The sequence below is a fragment of the Pinus tabuliformis genome, chromosome 2_2 (assembly GCF_031772625.1).
Source record: "Pinus tabuliformis cultivar Carrire ecotype Pingquan chromosome 2_2, CPIR1, whole genome shotgun sequence".
NCBI classification, from domain to species: domain Eukaryota; kingdom Viridiplantae; phylum Streptophyta; class Pinopsida; order Pinales; family Pinaceae; genus Pinus; species Pinus tabuliformis.
Genome location: NC_142300.1, coordinates 665,979,825 through 665,997,774, shown reverse-complemented (window position 1 = coordinate 665,997,774; position 17,950 = coordinate 665,979,825). Strand labels below are relative to the sequence as shown.

Here is a 17,950-nt window from a genome sequence, read left to right as displayed (position 1 = left end):
TGCTTACTGACTTAAACTTGACAGGAAATAAGTTCAGACCAAGGCCCTACAAGCCTGGTATGTGTAAAATTTGGCACATCGAGCCTTATAAAAATGTTACAGACCGCTAACAATTAACCAAATTTTCTGGACATATAAAGAATTAGTCAAAATTTCATGTACTGGTACACCAGAAGTCAAAATATTATGGACTTCTAAACAAGAAATCAAAATATCAGACTGCTGAACCAATTCATCAAAATATAATGGACTATTCAACAAAATATTGTGCTCTATTACTGCTGATTGTTGTTCTTTTCCGAAAAACAGATCGACAATAAGCAGATTTTGTCTTTGTCGCATTTTCTCACCTTGCAAGCCACGGAGCAGAAGCGATAAGGCTCTTGTAAGCTTCTTTCGCAGGTGCTGCAGATGTTTCCAGATCGTTTGAAAGGCCGAGTCTGAGGCCTCTGGTTTAAGAAGACCACCTTTTCACTGTTCGTAGTGTACGCCTGCAAGAACAGATAAAATTCACAAATTTCAGTCCAATTTATACTTCAGGACTTCATATATTCTCTGGATCCGTGAAACGCCGAAGCTTTGAGTGGTTTGAGCAAATTTAAGCTCAGCCATTAGTGTAGCTCACCTGAACATATGAGCAATCGATATATTTCTGCATTTCGTCTAGTCTGATGACATCGTGATAGACATATCTCCGAATCTGCGCGCAGGGAAATCATCATTTCATTAGCAAGATAACCGTTGAATTACGGGGACAATTAGAGCAGAGGAGAAGAATTTTTTTACCTTGAGCCGGCGGTGGCTCCGGTGAACTGGCACGCAATGCGAGCAAATGCTCCGGCAGCAGTCCAGGCAGAAAATGTTCTTCTCGTTTTTCTTTGCAGTCTCATGAGTGGCGCAGGGCACGAAGAATTTGTCTGTGAGAAGAGCATCCAACCAGGCCGGCCTCTCCTCCTTCTCGCAGACCACAAACCCATCCTGAACACACACAATTCATGCACAATTCCAATCATTTTCACACATTTGGCTCTTGCGGCGGCGCCCAATTGTTACCCCGATGGAACAGTAATCTGCTAAGGCAATTGCAGACAAAAACACAGACGAAAACCAGGAAATTTTAAGATCTACAAAGCAGACAGGAAGCATTTACTCAATGCGTGTTGTTGTCGCTGGGAATCTTGTTGTATGCCGCTGCTTGTGCTTATGATGGCTGTTGCAATTCAATGCATCACACTCACAAATATAGCTGGGTGGGTATACATGAGAAGGTTCAAAGGGAGGGAAGGAAGCAGTGAGATTAGGGTAAAGGTGAGAGGGCCAGGGAGCGAATTAGGGTTCCTTTCATCACCCTTTTGTCTTCATTATCCGATATATATATATTGCTCTCTTGGTACGCCCCGCCCCGCCCCGCCCCGCCCATCTAGCTACTCTTTTTCATAAATATGAACGGATCCATACAGAACTGAAAATGTGAGGTTCGAGGTGGCAAAGATGTTTTCAAACTTAATGAGACTGAACTTATTTATTTTTACCAATTTGTATTAATAATAATTTTAATAATAGAAATAAGGAAATTAAATAAATAGTGATTATTTCAATATTCTTAAGGGATTTAGTCAAATGTGACAAGGAATAATTATTTAATAATTATTCCTAGAGAAAATTAAATAAATAATCATTTATCTAATTATTCTCATGGGGTTTTTTTATTTAGATTAGAAAATAATTTAATAAAAATTGTTTACTAAATTATTTTCCACAATGAAAGTGATTTTACTATGGTAAAATCCACCTGGTTAAATCTTCATTATCCCATATATATATATTGCTCATTTGTCCCTCTTGGTACCCGTGCCCTAGTACCCCGCCCATCTAGCTACTCTTTTTCATAAATATGAACGGACTATGTGACCTCTTCCACTCCATACACAACGGAAAATGTGAGGTTCGAGGTGGCAAAGATGTTTTACAGAACGGAAAATGTGAGGTTCGAGGTGGCAAAGATGTTTTCCAACGTAATGAGACTGAACTTATTTATTTTTACAAACACGTCTTTTTTTTCTTTTTCTTTTTTTTACATGGGATGATGGGTAATAAATGAGTTAACTGTAAAATTGAAAATGAAAAATAATATTAGTTAATTATTTATATAAATGGATTATTAATGAAAATGTATCTGACAAATAAATAACTAAAACACATTAAACAATTTGAATTTGAAAATGAAAAATAATATTAGTTAATTAACTTTTTATTTTTTTTACATGGGATGATGGGTAATAAATGAGTTAACTGTAAAATTGAAAAAGAAAAATAATATTAGTTAATTATTTATATAAATGGATTATTAATGAAAATGTATCTGACAAATAAATAACTAAAACAGATTAAACAATTTGAATTTGAAAATGAAAAATAATATTAGTTAATTATTTATATAAATGGATTATCAATGAAAATGTATGTGACAAATAAATAACTAAAACACACTAAACAATTTGAATTTGAAAAGTATAACCATAATTTAGTTATCTTGTTTGAAAAAATCAGGAGTGAATTATTCAAACTAATAAATAAGTTAAACAATTTGAATTTGAAAAGTAAAACAATAATTTAATTATCTTATTTGATACCTGAGTTTTAAAGGAGTCAATTATTCAAGCTAAAATAAAAATTTATTTTTATCAATTATATATATATATATATAGAGTTATGGTTCTGGCCAACGGGTGAGATTAGGTAACATGGGAAGGCGCAAAGTTGGAGGGTCAAGATTGAAAACCAAATTTAAAGCTAAAAGATATATATGTTTTCCAATTTTTTATAACTAATTTTATTTAGTTTGTTAATATTTTCTATTTTCATTTTAAAAAAATATGTAATTTAAAGAATTATAATAATATCAATAAAGAAAATATATTTTTTTAGAATAATAATTCTTATTTTACCAATAATTTAAGTAAATAAACTATTTTAAAATTAATTTCATAATTTTACGTAACTTTTTAATTATTAAATTATTATTTTCGTGGAGTGGTGGAGTTAAAAAAATAGCCTAGTGGATCTTGTGTATATATCACATCAGTAGATTTGGTGTATATCACTGGATTGAGATACCTCTGCGGTTTTGGTGGTGTAAATCTTATTTCACAAATAATTTAACTAATTAATTCATTTTCAAATTAAGTTCATACGTTTACCTAACTTTGGTAATGTATATCAACCCGGAGTGAATTATCGCATTAAATTATGGCACACATTTGAAATGTTTCAATTTCACATTTGTTTTTAAATTTATTTATTGAATTGAAGTTACTTTTAAATTTAATATCTCGGCAAAGATGTTCTCCATGATAGCAGGAGAGTTGAATTTTATAGTTTAAATAAAATTTTAATACTTAATTTGCAAAATTAATATAATGAACCTGAACAGAGGTCCACGACATGAACCTGTGGTCAAACTACAAGTTGTTGGAATCATTAATGTAGGGTATGTCTCATGATCGATTCCCGCAATTAACACCAATTCATTATAATTTATAGTCGATCATTCTCACTTACAGGGGACTCCGTAGTTTAAAAATGTAGCGGCAAGAAAAAGGCGGATCGACGGGTAAGGGGAGCGGGGCACGGAAGTGAGAGCCTGAAATTAGGGTTTCTATTCTAAAACTACAGAGATGCACGTGGTCATCGTCTTACCGACCTTAAATAAATATTTAAAAAATGAGTTGTCGAGCACGGCCGGTAAATATCTCCGCCAGCGCTGATAGCGACGCACATGGGCTCAAAATTCCAAATTTCAGCCCCCTTGGGTTGAAAAATGCAGCCGCCCATTTCAAATTTAAAAGAAAAAGCAGCCGGTTTTTTTGAGGTATAAAATTTGATGATGTAATGTAATCTTATTTTATTATTTCCACTATTATTTTATAATTTCCTTAGGACGCTCATTTTATACTTCAAAAAAACCCTAATGCACTTGTTGTGTTGAAAAATTTGTTTCTGAATCACGAGACTAATATAGTTGATCGATATCCTATTTACTCTAACTTGGTTATGATTCTTTCCTCCACCAAGACAAAAAATGACGTTATGGTGGCCACTGGGAATAAAGACTAAAATAATGTGAATTCCTCAACTGGTCAAGCTACTGATCAACTTGCTAGTTCTACCGCATCTCCATTTGGATCGATCCTACTCCAAATTTGTTTCCTATCGAATTAAAAATTAAGTCTCCCAAAGGCATTATCCATAAATCTGTATTCAACCCTCGTGCAAGAGATGATCATAATTATAACATAGTTGAGTATCTCGCTCAAGCTCCTTCAGTTATGTCAGCGCTCGAGGTGTTACAAAATTGTCCTGCCCAAAAGAAGGCTTTACTTTCCACAATTATATGTGTTGATCCCTCATATTCTAATCTTGTAGTTTTTAACCATGAGAATTATACTCCTCGACTTCTAGCATAATTATATTTCATGATTCAGGTTATCGTTCGAAGTAAGACCATCCATCGCTCCATTGTGGAAGAAGGATCTTCCACCTGTATTATGTCACTTTCTTGCTGGAAGGCCATTGGCTCTCCCCAATGAAATAAGTCATCAACTACTCTAAATGCTTTTGACGGAAGAGGATTCAAGCCTTGTGGAATTTTGAATTCATTATAAGTAGAATTAGGTGTCAAGAAGGTGTTGGTAGAATTCAAGGTTATCGATAAACCATTAGATTATAACCTTCTACTAGGTTTTACATGGGTTTATGCTATGGCTATTGTTGTTTCAACATATTTCAAAATTATTGTTTTCCCTCATAGTGGAGGTATAGTAGCCATTGATCAACTCACTTTATTTGCCACCAGTTCCCAAGTTACTGGAAGCACCCCTCTTGTAGGAGAAACCCCACATCCATATCAACATGTCGGGGTGGGATTTCTTAAGGATTCTTCCCTCCTGGGAACCTTTTTTCTTCCTCCTCCTCTTCCTCATTCTCTTCCCAAAAACTCTAATCCAGTGTCCTATGTCAACATGATATATTGTTGTACTACTCCATCTGATCCTTGGATAGTGCCAAATGAATAAAACATTGACACTTTTGGTGACTGAATGCTTCTTAGTCCCATTGATCTCGACAATGAAGCCATCTATTTGTCTTGTGCAACACATTCTACTCTCTCCTCTTCGATCAATTGGGTTTATAATTATTTATATTTTGACACATCCTCTGATCCCTTCTCTCGTACATTTTCTACTTATAAGAGCATCATAGAGATCATGATGTTGGATGATGCACCATAGGATGACCATCACCATCGTTCCTCCTTTCCATATTCCTCCAGGGATAATCTTAGTGAAATCTATTGGACCAATGTAATTAATATGTCTGTGAATTTTGTATCCATCCATGATATAGATTATGAGAATAATTTGTCAAATATTGAAGAGACTATCCTTGTTGATATTTCAATAAAACCCAAAATTGTTGATAATGTACATATTGGTGCATTCTTCTCTCCCAATGAGATTAAGACTTTTAAATCCCTTTTCTAGGAATTTAGAGATGTTTTTCTCGTGGACTTAAGAGGAGATGTTAGGTATTGATCCAAACATTGGTGTACATGAAATCAAGACATATCTTGATGTTAATCTAGTTCGGCAGTGCCTCCGTCTGGTCCATCCATAGAAGGTTGCCATTATTAAAGCCAAATTTGAAAAACTTCTACGTGATAGTTTCATCTACCTACTATCTCTAACTAATTGGGTATCCAACATTTTTCTTGTCATGAAGAAACGGGGAACAATTCGTGCATGTGTCAATTATGGGACATTAATCATGCTTATCCTAAGTATAACTATCCTACCCCGTTCATTGACCATATTTTTGACGAATGTGATAGCTATGAAATATTTTCATTTATGGATGGATTTTTCGACTACAATCAGATCAACATTTTCCCATTGGACCACCATAAAACTACATTTATTTTTATATGGGGCACATTTTCATATCAAAATCTCCCTTTAGGATCGAAAAATATTGGGGCAATGTTCCTGAGGGAAATGAATTATGCCTTCCATGAAATTTAACACATTGTACAACAATATTTGGATGACCTGCCTGCTCACTCGAAACATCAGTTTGATCATCTAATGCATCTTAGGGCTATATTTTTATGTTTTCAACACTATAACATTAGGCTAAATCCACACAAGTATGTGTTTTGTGTAATCTTTGTTTGAATTCTTGGTTTCATTGTTTTGAAGCATGGAATTTGTATCGACCCATTGAAAGTCCAAGCGATCCTAGATCTTCCTTCTCCTTCCTCTCTTCTTCAGCTTCAATGACTCTAAGGGAAGGCTAAATTTCTACGAAGATTTGTTCCCAACTACGTTGCATTAACTAAAGGATTTACTCGCTTGTTAAAGAAAGGGGTTCCCTTCCATTGGGATGAAATTTCCCAAAAGGAGTTTGATTCCTTGAAATACTTTTTTATTCAAGAATCATTGTTATATACCCCGGATTACCAATGTGATTACTTCCTATACCTTGCCACTACATTTACTACCATCACTATGGTATTGGTCCAAAAGGAAAATGTAAGGACCGAAAATCCTATCTATTATTTGAGTCATAATATGAATGATACCGAGATCAAGTATACTCACATTAAAAAGTTAACTTTGGCGGTTGTCCAAGTTGTCCAAAGGTTTCATCACTATATCCTTCTTCGCAAGACCATGGTTTTTTTCGACTACAACCCCATGACATACATCTTGTCACGACAATCATTGGGGGGTGAGTACTCCACATGGATTGTATTCCTCCAGGAGTTCGATTTGGAGTTCATCAAATCCAATTCAAAGAAATCCTTAGTCTTTGCTCAGGTGATATGCAACCTTCATGCTACTAAAACTGAAACAATGTGTGAGAATGAAAATTCTATTACAGATGAGTCATTATTCCTGATCGATTAATATGAACCACGGTATGGAGAAATTATCATATATCTCCAAGCCCATACTTTTTGCCTCGATACCTCTTGCTTTGACCAATGACGTATCTGATATCAAGCTAAAAACTACATTATAATCAGCAACACCCTTTATTGTTGTGGTATCAATACGATTTTTCGAATGTGCCTCACCCATGAGGAGGATGTGAAAGCCATGAATGAATGCCATGTTGGGGCATGTGGTGGACATGTGTCTTATTATGCCACGACACAAAATATTTTGTGTTGGCTACTTTTGGCCTACTACATTTCGTGATTGAATCCTTACAGACCAAAAGTGTCATGCCTGCCAGATATACGATCATAAAACCCATGCTCCACCCGCTCCTTTGCACCATGTTATCATCGTTGGACTTTTTTCGAAATGGGGAATTGATTTTATGAAATGTAACACTCACTTAACCAGGGGGCATGGCTACATCATTACAGAGGTAGACTATTTTACCACGTGGATCGAGGCGATGCCTACATACAAGAACACGAGTGAAGCAACTGCTTTATTTTTCTTCAATCATTTCTTTGCAATGTTTGGTGTACCACAGGCTATAGTTATAAACCATGGGAAACATTTCCATAATCACATGGTGTATGAACTAATTGCTAAGTTGGGCCTCTCCCATGAAAGCTCAACTCCCTACTTCCCTCAGGTGAATGGGCAAGTTGAGGCCATCAATAAATATTTGAAAAAAATTCTTCAATGCATGATAGGGATCCAAAAATCATATTAGCATCTTATTCTTTATTCAACCTTATGGGCATATCAAACTTTTGTTCAGACTGCTACCAAGTTCACACCATTCCAATTGGTATATGTTCTGGAATAAATCCTTCCTATTGAGTGTGAAATTCCATCTCTGAAACTTGTTGTTGAGCTTCTCCTTTCCACTTCTACAGAAGAAGAGTGTCTCTTACACTTGACACGCTTAGAAGAAACCCGACATGATGTCGCCATGGCTAATGAGGCCCATAAGAAATGCGTTATGGCACAATATGACAAGAATGTCAAGCCTTATGTCTTCTCAGAAGGTGACATTGTCTTGTTGTATGATCAAGAGTCTAATAAGTTAGGATCGAGGAAGTTCGAGCCAATGTGGCTAAGCCCATACATTGTTAAACATGTTCTTCGTAAAGGGACCTACGAGCTTATTGATTTCGATGAAGTTCCATTGGCACAACCTAGAAATGGGTTGTACCTTAAAAAATACTATGCTTAATTTATTTTTATGTATTTCACTGTGTACATGTGTAGAAATTCCTTGTAGATTCAAACTGCAGATTGTAATATGCTAAAACAATTGACTTGAATCTACTCTACTCATCAACATAAAAAATAAACAATTGATGAAATCATGAAGCATAAAAGAGAAAGAATTCAATCTCGCATAATACAATAATCTTCTAGGGAAAGGCACAGTTAAAAACCATTGTTTGATGTATATTGAATTTATCAAAAAATATGAGAAGATTACAATGCTTTTCTCAAGCCCAACCAACCTCTACACTATCTCTATCTATCTCACTACTTCACAAACAAGCTTCAGCCAATACTTAGTGAAATATACTGCCTACCAAGCTCCTATTTCCTTGTGCATATTCCTAGGGAATTATCCCATATATAATTGGGAAATTACACAAATATGAATTAAGGAATCATATTAGGCTTTCCTCTAATTGCGTGCACCACCTGTACAATTCAGATGATTATACAATTGATAATACATTGTCCTTGAACTCCAATCTCAACTAGGTATTTCTCTAATCCGACAGGTATGAGTTAATTATAAGTGACTCTTTAGTTTATTGGATGATCAGCGTTGGTTAGACCCCAGTACTATAGGTTACACCCCACTACTAGGTCTCCCACCAATTCCTCCATCAATTAGAACTAGTTTAACTGAATTTAACTCAACCAAGACTCCTAAAAAGTAGGAAACACTCTACATGACTCTAGTTAGACTCCCAAATCGAATCAACTGAGCCAACTAAATCAAATTAACTTAGTTAACTATTACAAGTTGATATGAGAATTGGAATTACAATTTAATTCTTATGTTAATTCAAGGACAAAATTAAATTAGGATTTTATTGTTGCATTTTCAACAACATGTTGTATATAGGGTGTGTTGAGTGTGTTTCATTGTGTTCCTTTCAAAGTTTCTTACGATTTCTATTAATCATGTTTACATTTGGTTTGCATATGTCAGCTTCCTTCAACCATATGTTGGTTATGTTGATGGGGCTAGTCATAGTACTCAGAACCTTTCCTCCACACCATGGGCTATATATGCTTTGAGTGGCAAGTTAGTGAGTTTACAAGGGATTTATATTGATCTCTCTACTAATAACATCGTTGAGTATAGCGCAGTGATGGAACTATTTTCTGATGTTATTTCTCATGGTATTTGTCGTATAGTTATTAGACTTGACTCACAACTTGTAGTACTATAGTTGACTAATGTCTATTAAGTTAGAAGTCCAACTATACTTCATATGTTCTTAAGGGTTCACCTTCTAGAAAGACATTTTTATTATAGCCAATATCAACACATTTACAGAAGTCTAACTACATTGACAGATGCATTGGCTAATCGTGTTTTAGACACATATGGCCACATGGCCTTGCATATAAAAAAATATACATGCAGTCAAAACATGGCTATATAGCCTCCAAGTAGACTAATCCTGATTATGCTCATGATAGAAAGAAATTTCATGAGCCATATTGCACAGTAGTTGGTTGATACAACTAGGCACACTAAAAGTATGATGTTGCAGTCTCATAGGGATCATATTGTCCTTAGTCTCAACTATTCCCTAGGTCTATCCCTCCATGTGTCGCTCAACCTCTACAAGAGTCTCAGCCACATTAAGATCCTGCAATACCTCTCGTCCCCCTGTAGCAACATGTACTCCAATTGGTTCCTGTTGTGGGTCTCCAACATGTTGAAGATAGGATGAATTCACGGGTCGAATGATTCCAACGTCTGCATGTAAAAATCGATAGTTAGTCTGAGATACATAGAAAATACAAAATAAATTGTAAAACTTAAAAATAAAAAAAAATGATCAAAATGCTTTTTTTTACCTATGGCACCCCATCGCTCTCCATCAGGAATCACGAGATTTGGGTCTCCATGGAAATCCATCCTAGCATATGGATAACCTTTAATCATATTGAGTTGCATGCGTAACCATCAGAAGAATACTGATGTGAAACTCATAGATGATGGACCTTCATGTATGGATATGAGATCCACCCATCTTCTCATTTGCGGGACTCTCAGATCTAGGAGCTCGAGCAAGATATGTTATGGTCGGAGTAATGGAATCTGCTCCAAGGCAAATGAAATTAGAACGGAACCATACCCAAAGCTTTTCAACCATCCATCCTTTGCCTTGGTAAGTTATTCCTTCATGTTTGCAAGTACTCCCTCGCTCAAGTTGAATACTATCGGCTCTATGCAATCTAAAGCATATTACATTTGGGACCAGTTATCCAAATGCAGGGTAGCACTAACAACCATCTAGAAATGATAAACATGATTGTCCTCAAAGGAAAACAAACCACATCCTTTATCTTGATTTTCCCATCTTTGGTTGGTTGGGATCAAGGTATATAGTGTGTACTGATATAGTCTTTGACAGTCTCTCCATCCCTTCCCAAACCACATAACGAGACAAGGGCACCTTTCCTCAATAAACCTGTCAAGAAATAGTTGTCTTCCACCTGTATGCTAAGCATATGTGCTCCAAGCCTAAAAGCGTGTGTCTAAACATACCATGCTCGAACAAAATAATATAATAACTCCAACTATTGCCTCATCCCAAGAAGAAGAAAAAAATCAAAAGCCCACAGTTTCTCAATGCCTAGATGGTGGCTGGATAATTAGTTGCATTCATGTATTATTCTTCGTGTTCACTTTCTCTGCATATCAGATCCATTTTGTTTCGATGGAAACCTAAAACATGACAAGAAGAATCATTAGAGTGAATCATATGCAAAAAATTGAGAGAAATTTGAGTGAAACAAGCAAAACAAATTTTTGAAATGCTTCCAGCACACCCTACTAAAGGGATACATTGTGTTGCAGTGCCCTCCACAGTGAAATTTTTTTCTTGCCCAACGCACTTTTCAACATTGTTGTGGTGTGATGGGTATAGAGTGAAAAATTAAAACCCTAGATCACCAAAAATTAGAAAAAATATGCATGAAATGAAAAATCAGAATAGTTGAAAGAAAAATGAAGGTGACATTTCCTACCTGGAAGTGACGATACTCTAAATGATCCACCGAATTGGCCGCAATCAACTGCAGAAAATCAGGGGAAAAAAGCACTTAGAGCTCACTCACCATGAGGTAAAATGTAAAATGGTAAAAATGGAATTATTTTTTTCCTATTTATGGTCATTTTCATGATTATTTTACTCATATTTTATTATTTTGACCTAAATTGTACCTAATTTTACCATGTATAAGATATTTTTAGTTTTTTTGTGATGTTCTGAGCAGGTTAACCACTGTTTAATGTATTTTATGATATTTGAATCAAAACATATCATTTTGACCAAAGAGCATACTTTTATCACTTTCTCAGGCTTTGTAAACTTAGGAAAAATGAACATCCTCGAGTCCTATTTCAGCTCTTTTTCAGACTCCAAAAATATGAAAATATTGTTGAGCACTTGTATTTTCGAACTCGTTAAAGTAAATGAAAAGATGTCAAATCAGTATAAGTTTAACCCTTTTCCTGGACTGAGATAGACTATTTACGAAAAATGAATACCTTAGTCGAGCATGGATAAGAGGTTCTCTTGAGTATCATTTTCTACCCTTTCAAACTCAAGGGGCTATTTACAAAAAAGGAACCTTTGGAGTTTTCCTTTTCACCTCTTTTTCAAACTATCTAAACATGAAAAAGGAGTCAAGTTTCACCTTTTATGGACTCGTAAAAACATCAAACATAGATGGACTTGTCGAACATGACAAGACCAAACCACTCCTTCTTAAGGTTCATTAAAAATACTCAAAGGTATTTATCTGAAGGATGAACTTACAATTCAATCATATGTTATCCTCCTAAAGCTTGTCAGAAATAAAGAGGTACTAACTAGAAATGGTTGGGGAATTTGAGAAAATAGGGTACTTTATCTATTAATGGTAGCGAGTCGCTCTTGAACATGACACTCTTCCACTTCATCTTCGTGGTTGTTGGGTTGGGAAATTTGCTTGTATTTTTGGTTCAGCACACCATATCAAAGCCTCAAATTTCATTTTTGGATCAATTCTACCAACTCCATTCAATGTCATTAATATGTTCAAGAGAAGTCAATCAGTTGATATCTGCTATGATACTCTTAAGAATTCATTACATGCCTGTCGTTCTTGAATCAATTCCACATTAGCATAATTTTGTCTCAAATCATGATACTCATTTCGTGTCATTGATGGGGGATACATCAAGGCCCTCATGTGATGAATTTCTTCATGTCGACATTAGTTCATTATCTAGGAAGTTGACTTAGAAACTCCCTTTGGTACATTGGAGCTTGCATACATCAATGACAAGTTTCCTCGCCCTCAGAAATAGGTTTTCATCATTGGCCTTTGACCAAAATATTTTATCTGGTGTTCGACTTCAACTCATTCATTCACACCATACAGATTGTACTATAGTACCTTAAGAGCCATTAACATCATCGGTGGTTTCTCTCTTGTTTGTTAACGGCTTACATCATTGGCCGACAATCAGATGGTGTCCACCATGTTCAACTTCAACTCATTTATTTGCATGGTTAGATTCATAAGTTGGATGATCGAGTGAATGAGATAGAAGACCTCGGGTCTAGTTTCATCCATCTGGGATGCTCTTTCAGAATGAATGCAAGATTACGAAGTATGATTGCTATGATCATATAGAGTGTCCTCTAATCATGAGTCCACAATTTTTCATCATTGGATGAGACTTCTTGATCATTATACATGTAACGTTAGCTTATGTGTTGAGCATGGGTATGCCTCCCTCAACAAAAATATCATGATGAAAATTTATTATAATAGATGATGATCTCGAATATTTTTTCTTGATCTGAAACTTGTCACAAGGTAAAGCACTTCAGTCATCAACTAATTTTTCTAACTTTGTGCTTTAGGGGGAAACCTCCAATAGGCCATTTTGTCACATGTTTTCAATAGGCCTACAAACTAGATCAATCCACATCCATGAACATTTTTTCATCATCCTTACACAAATCCATAAACATGAACTTTCCAAAAAGTCTGAGTTCCTAGGTGTTACACAGTAATTTGTCACCATCCCTGTTACTCCTCTTGTCGTACCTTGGAGGACCCATCTCGGGAGTTATAAGAAGTGACAAGGGCTAAAAACACTTGCATTATGTTCCCCTGAGTATGTACTCCATGTTCCCTGAAGACACCTTCTGCAAATCATCCCTAAAAAGTGCTCTTTTTCCATTGGCGCAAGTCCATAGTGTCTTACCCGCACCAATGATGGAGATCCTCAAAAGAGGGCGCGACCATTGGCGCTCTATCTTAGAGCAATAGTCGCGCCAACCAAATTTAGTCGTGCTTTTTGCCTTAATGCACGTCCAACTGTTGTTTCCTTCATTACATGGAGCTTTTCTGAGGATAGAAAATCAGCCTTTTGTCGAGTTTTATCCATCTTTATGGCTTTTGCTAATTCCACAAAAGGTGTCCCGGTTCATCGCATCCTCCTCCCTTCTTCATCTATATAAGCTTGTCATTATGCATTGGGAAAGCTAGTGCTAAGAGAGCTAGAGTAGAGAGAGTGTTGGTGTTAGTGTTATGCTAGTGATTTGGTGATTGAGTTATAGTAGTGATGATTATTGGTCATGGAGAGAATGCTAATGAGTGCTAGAGAGGTTATGCTGTCGGAGAGGAGATGCATGTCAAGACACATATAGTTACTCACCTAGCCAGGAGAAGGGTCGACGTTAGAACAATGGTTGTAACTTTTCCTGTTTATTAATTGATGAGCGACTACTATTATAGTTCCAATCTCATTATCTGTCATGGTGATATGTTGATTTATTTCCTTTCTGCTTGAAATATAGTTGTGCCTTGGTAGTTTCTATGTTGGTATTTGTCTCTTCCTTTGCATGTGCAGGTGTTCGTTTATGATCTGTTGGAGCAAGGGAGCGAGGATATCAACTCTGCTTCAATCATAGCGTTGGACTCCAGGTTAGTCTTCTTGATTCACCTTTGATGCATAACTAGGAACTTGCGTAGCAGCGTGGTTTGTTTGTGGCTAGTTCTGTGTTAGGCTAGTGGGATCGCCTCTGTCCGCAGAGGGGATTTACCTTACCAACAAATTGGCGACTCCGCTGGGGAGTAACTCTTTGATTTCTGTCTTGCATGTTAATTTTCTTCTGCTTGCTTGAGTGCATGAGCTTCCTGAATCAGTTTTGAGTTTATTCTTTACTGTTTGACCCATCTGAGCACTGTCAACCCGACTTGAGGTCGTATCACTTATCTTTTTAGTTGGCAAGCTTGATTGGCGCGGTTATTTCTCTGACAGTCGCGCCAGTTGGCGCACGTTGCTCAAAAGAAACTCGCGCCAATTCTGTGGTAGCGCAAGTTGCAGGCTGACAGTCGTGCCAGCTCTGTAAATTTTGCCTGCGTGTGGGTGGAAAGCTCATTCAGTCTCTTTATATACCTATTTTAGCCTCTGGAACTGTGTTGAACCTCTGCTTGACTGGTTTTAGCCTATATCCCTCAGCTGTTTGCTTATTTCCAGTGACTTTGCATGTCTAGCCTTCTGTGGGAAGTTTTCGGTCTCTTGATCATCCAGTCAGCTTGTTGATTGTTCTACACCTATCCAGTGCTTTGTCAAAGCTTGATCTTCTATACTCTGAATACTTCACTCCTAGCCTCTTTGAAGTTCACTAGTTTTTGTGTTTTTCCTTGCTTTCATGGTTCATTTCGTGTTTTAGAATTGGTTCTATTTCATTGACTAAATTTGGATTGTGCATATCTCTTAGAATTTGTTTGCATGCATCATGCCATCTTAAAGGGAAGAAAAACAAAAAATCTCTTGCATCATAGTAGTTAGCATTTATTGTTATTTGTTGCTATTGAAAAAAGGAAAAGACAAAATTTCGTTTCTTGTTATTAGCTGCATTAGGATCTTTGTTCTTTGTTGAAGTGATCATTTCGTTTGTGAAAAAGATCTTAACCGTCCTGTAGATAGAATTCATCGAATCAAATGATTTAATTTCGGCATATAGTTTGCATGTAAGAAGTTTTCGAGATATCACATACGGTAGGACCAAAAAACTGAAACATAATCAAAGATAAACTTTAAAATGAACCAAATAAACATAACAACGCATTGGAACATAACGCAAACACTCTAGAGGTCTAGGTTAGAGACGTGTTCCGGCGTCGTTAAACCTGGTAGTCTATTGTCGAGTGGTTAGGTGATTCCTCCACGGTGAAACGGTAGCTGTCAATACTGACTGTGCTCCCACGTACCGTCGAGTATATATTGGGAGACCCCTATAGGAATAAAGCTTTTATCCATAGGAAGCCATGTCAGCCGCCCTACGATTCGCAATGCAGTGAACACAACATTCACGAAGATCGACCACCCGTACCCTAAAAAGTATTCTGTGGTTTTGCGAAAAGTTTGGCACACCCTCTACCTAGAATTCTAGAGCAGTCACTTTTAATCCTTTTCGGACTCCCTAAATGAAAAGGTGCCTGTGAGCATCTTGTCACTTCGTGCTCATTAAATATTCGAAGGAGACTAGAGTCATCTTTGACCCTTTTCTCGACTCTTAAAAAATGAAAAGGTTAAGTTCAGTGTCTTAAAAATTTATTCGCCACGATAACATCTACCCAATTAGCTTTTGTTTGCATCGGTCCAAAGTAGGAGTTATCTCGATAAACTTCTCAAGTTTCATCCTGGCAGAATTACTAGTTTCGTCTTCTACCGAAACACCGGTGGTGAGTCTTCCTATGGTTTTATGTATACAACCACTTAGTTCTCGTGCCCCGGGTGACGAAGCTTACCAGTATCATTGGAACCCTATGTGGGAACCTTTTGAGGACGGTATCCCTTTTTGGGACCATCCTTCCCCTCGTGGGTGAGTCCCACAAGTTTCATCCGACATGGATGAATTATCCCCTACTACAACCGATGAGTCCGTTGCAACGAGCGGTGAAATTCCCACCTCAACGGACCCTATATATGTCAGTAGTACACCTACTACTACAAATTTACCGCTCGGTTATAAAGCTTTGAGAGATGCTACGCCTTATGGAACTCCGTTCACAGGTCCCATGTGGTCATCCCACACTTTTCCTGCTACGGAGCCTTTTACTCCACAAAGTCACGGTCTATCTGTTACCTCCGTCACAGCCACTCCAACGGTATGTGCAGCCCACTTGACTTCTATTTATAGTCGTCCCTCAGCTTCTTTTTTTGGAGTCTTTGACCCCATGACAAATGTCTCAATGCAGGAGCCATATGATCCATATTTGTCATCTCAACCGGTTGTTGAAGTATCAGTCCCATTGTCAATTGATTGGACCTCCACCTCTTTCCATGGTGGTCAAGTTTTATCTGCACAATCTCCAATACAACCCCCTCAAGACCACCTAGGGCAGTCCATTTATGGAAACCCTTTCGTTACTGCTGCTCCTTTTTCCTCTTTGCAACCTTCTGGTAACTCAGGTCAGTCGTCTTTTCAACAAAACCAACCTGGTACCCAGCAAGGCCATCCCACTAGACAAAGTGGTCAACAAACCGTTAACCCGAACCAATCCAATGTCCAGTATAGTCCAATGTCTGGACAAGGTACTCAACCACTCGGTCAACCTACTGTCCAGTATTCACAACCCGCTGGGCAGATTGGTCAGCCCCAAACACAGTTGGGCCAACCAACTGCCCAATCTCCTCAACCATCTAGTCTGCTAGGACAACCTTCAACTGTGCAACAACCGTTCCAGCAGGTAGGCCAACCTCAGTATCAGCAGGCCCAACCTTCTGGACAGATCAGCCAACCTCACCATCAACAAGGTTTTCCTTCTGGCCAGGTAGCCCAACCTATAGGACAGTTCATTGGTACTGGTCAGTCTGGTCCATGGCCCCAAATGGGACCCCAACACCCATCTGGCCTTCAAATGCAGGCTGGGTCTCAATCACAAACTTTTCATCCAACCCAGCATGGTCCTTCAACTCAATTCGGAGCCCCACCACTGTATGGCTACCAACAACCTCAAGGGCAATTTCCTTTTGCCCCGTACCAGAATTACCAACAACCGCAAGAAAATCCCTCACAAACTTATCAACAGCAATACGGCACGCTTGCAGCATCATTTGGTAATCCTTATGCTGGGGGGCACTATACAAATCCTTATGGCCAATCCACTATGGGGCCAAATCCTTCTGGACAAACTCTATGGGGGCACCCACCACCTGGGTGGAACCCTGGTGCTCCACCCTACCAACAGCCCCAGATGCCTTTCAATCCTCAATTACCATTCTTAGCGACTTTAGAATTACCAGATGTATCCAAATTAACCAATGATCCTATCCTTCATAATGCTTATTGGCCTCTAGTTCCAACTAAGATACCTGGTGACTGTCCAAAATTCGATGGTAAAGCCAATGAAGATCCACAAGCCCATATTATGACCTATCATTTGTGGTATTCGTCTAATTCATGGCTCGACGATTCAATTCGACTTTGTCTTTTTCAAAGGACTCTCATTGGCTCTGCCGCTAAGTGGTATATTGAACTTCATCGCGGGTCCTTTCAAGATTTCAATTCCTTGGCTATGGCGTTTCTCACTCACTTCCAGTTGCTCATTCGATACGAAACGGGTACGCACCTCCTCACTTCCTTAAGACAAACGACGGCTACGCATATCTCTGATCATATTCATGAATGGAGACGGCA

At 37.6% G+C, this 17,950-nt stretch overlaps 1 protein-coding gene across 1 annotated transcript; it reads right to left on the bottom strand.

Annotated features, from left to right (window-relative positions):
• Positions 1-96: 96 nt before the first annotated feature.
• Positions 97-17,367, bottom strand: LOC149194384 (protein RGF1 INDUCIBLE TRANSCRIPTION FACTOR 1-like). Its single transcript, XM_089407659.1, has 5 exons — positions 17,194-17,367; positions 787-978; positions 626-700; positions 351-491; positions 97-126 (listed from the first exon to the last, which is right to left on the bottom strand). The coding sequence occupies exons 1-5, from the start codon at positions 17,365-17,367 to the stop codon at positions 97-99; spliced, it is 612 nt and encodes a 203-aa protein (XP_089263785.1).
• Between the last annotated feature and the right edge of the window lie 583 nt (positions 17,368-17,950).

Excerpts from the sequence above, each read along its gene's own strand:
- LOC149194384 (XM_089407659.1), bottom strand. The coding sequence starts at position 17,367 with ATGATGCTGCAAGCGTGCCGTATTGCTGTTGATAAGTTTGTGAGGGAT. Across the intron at positions 701-786 it reads GGAGCCACCGCCGGCTCAAG|ATTCGGAGATATGTCTATCA; the intron begins GTAAAAAAATTC and ends CCCTGCGCGCAG. Across the intron at positions 127-350 it reads TCTGCTCCGTGGCTTGCAAG|AAAATTTGGTTAATTGTTAG; the intron begins GTGAGAAAATGC and ends TTATATGTCCAG.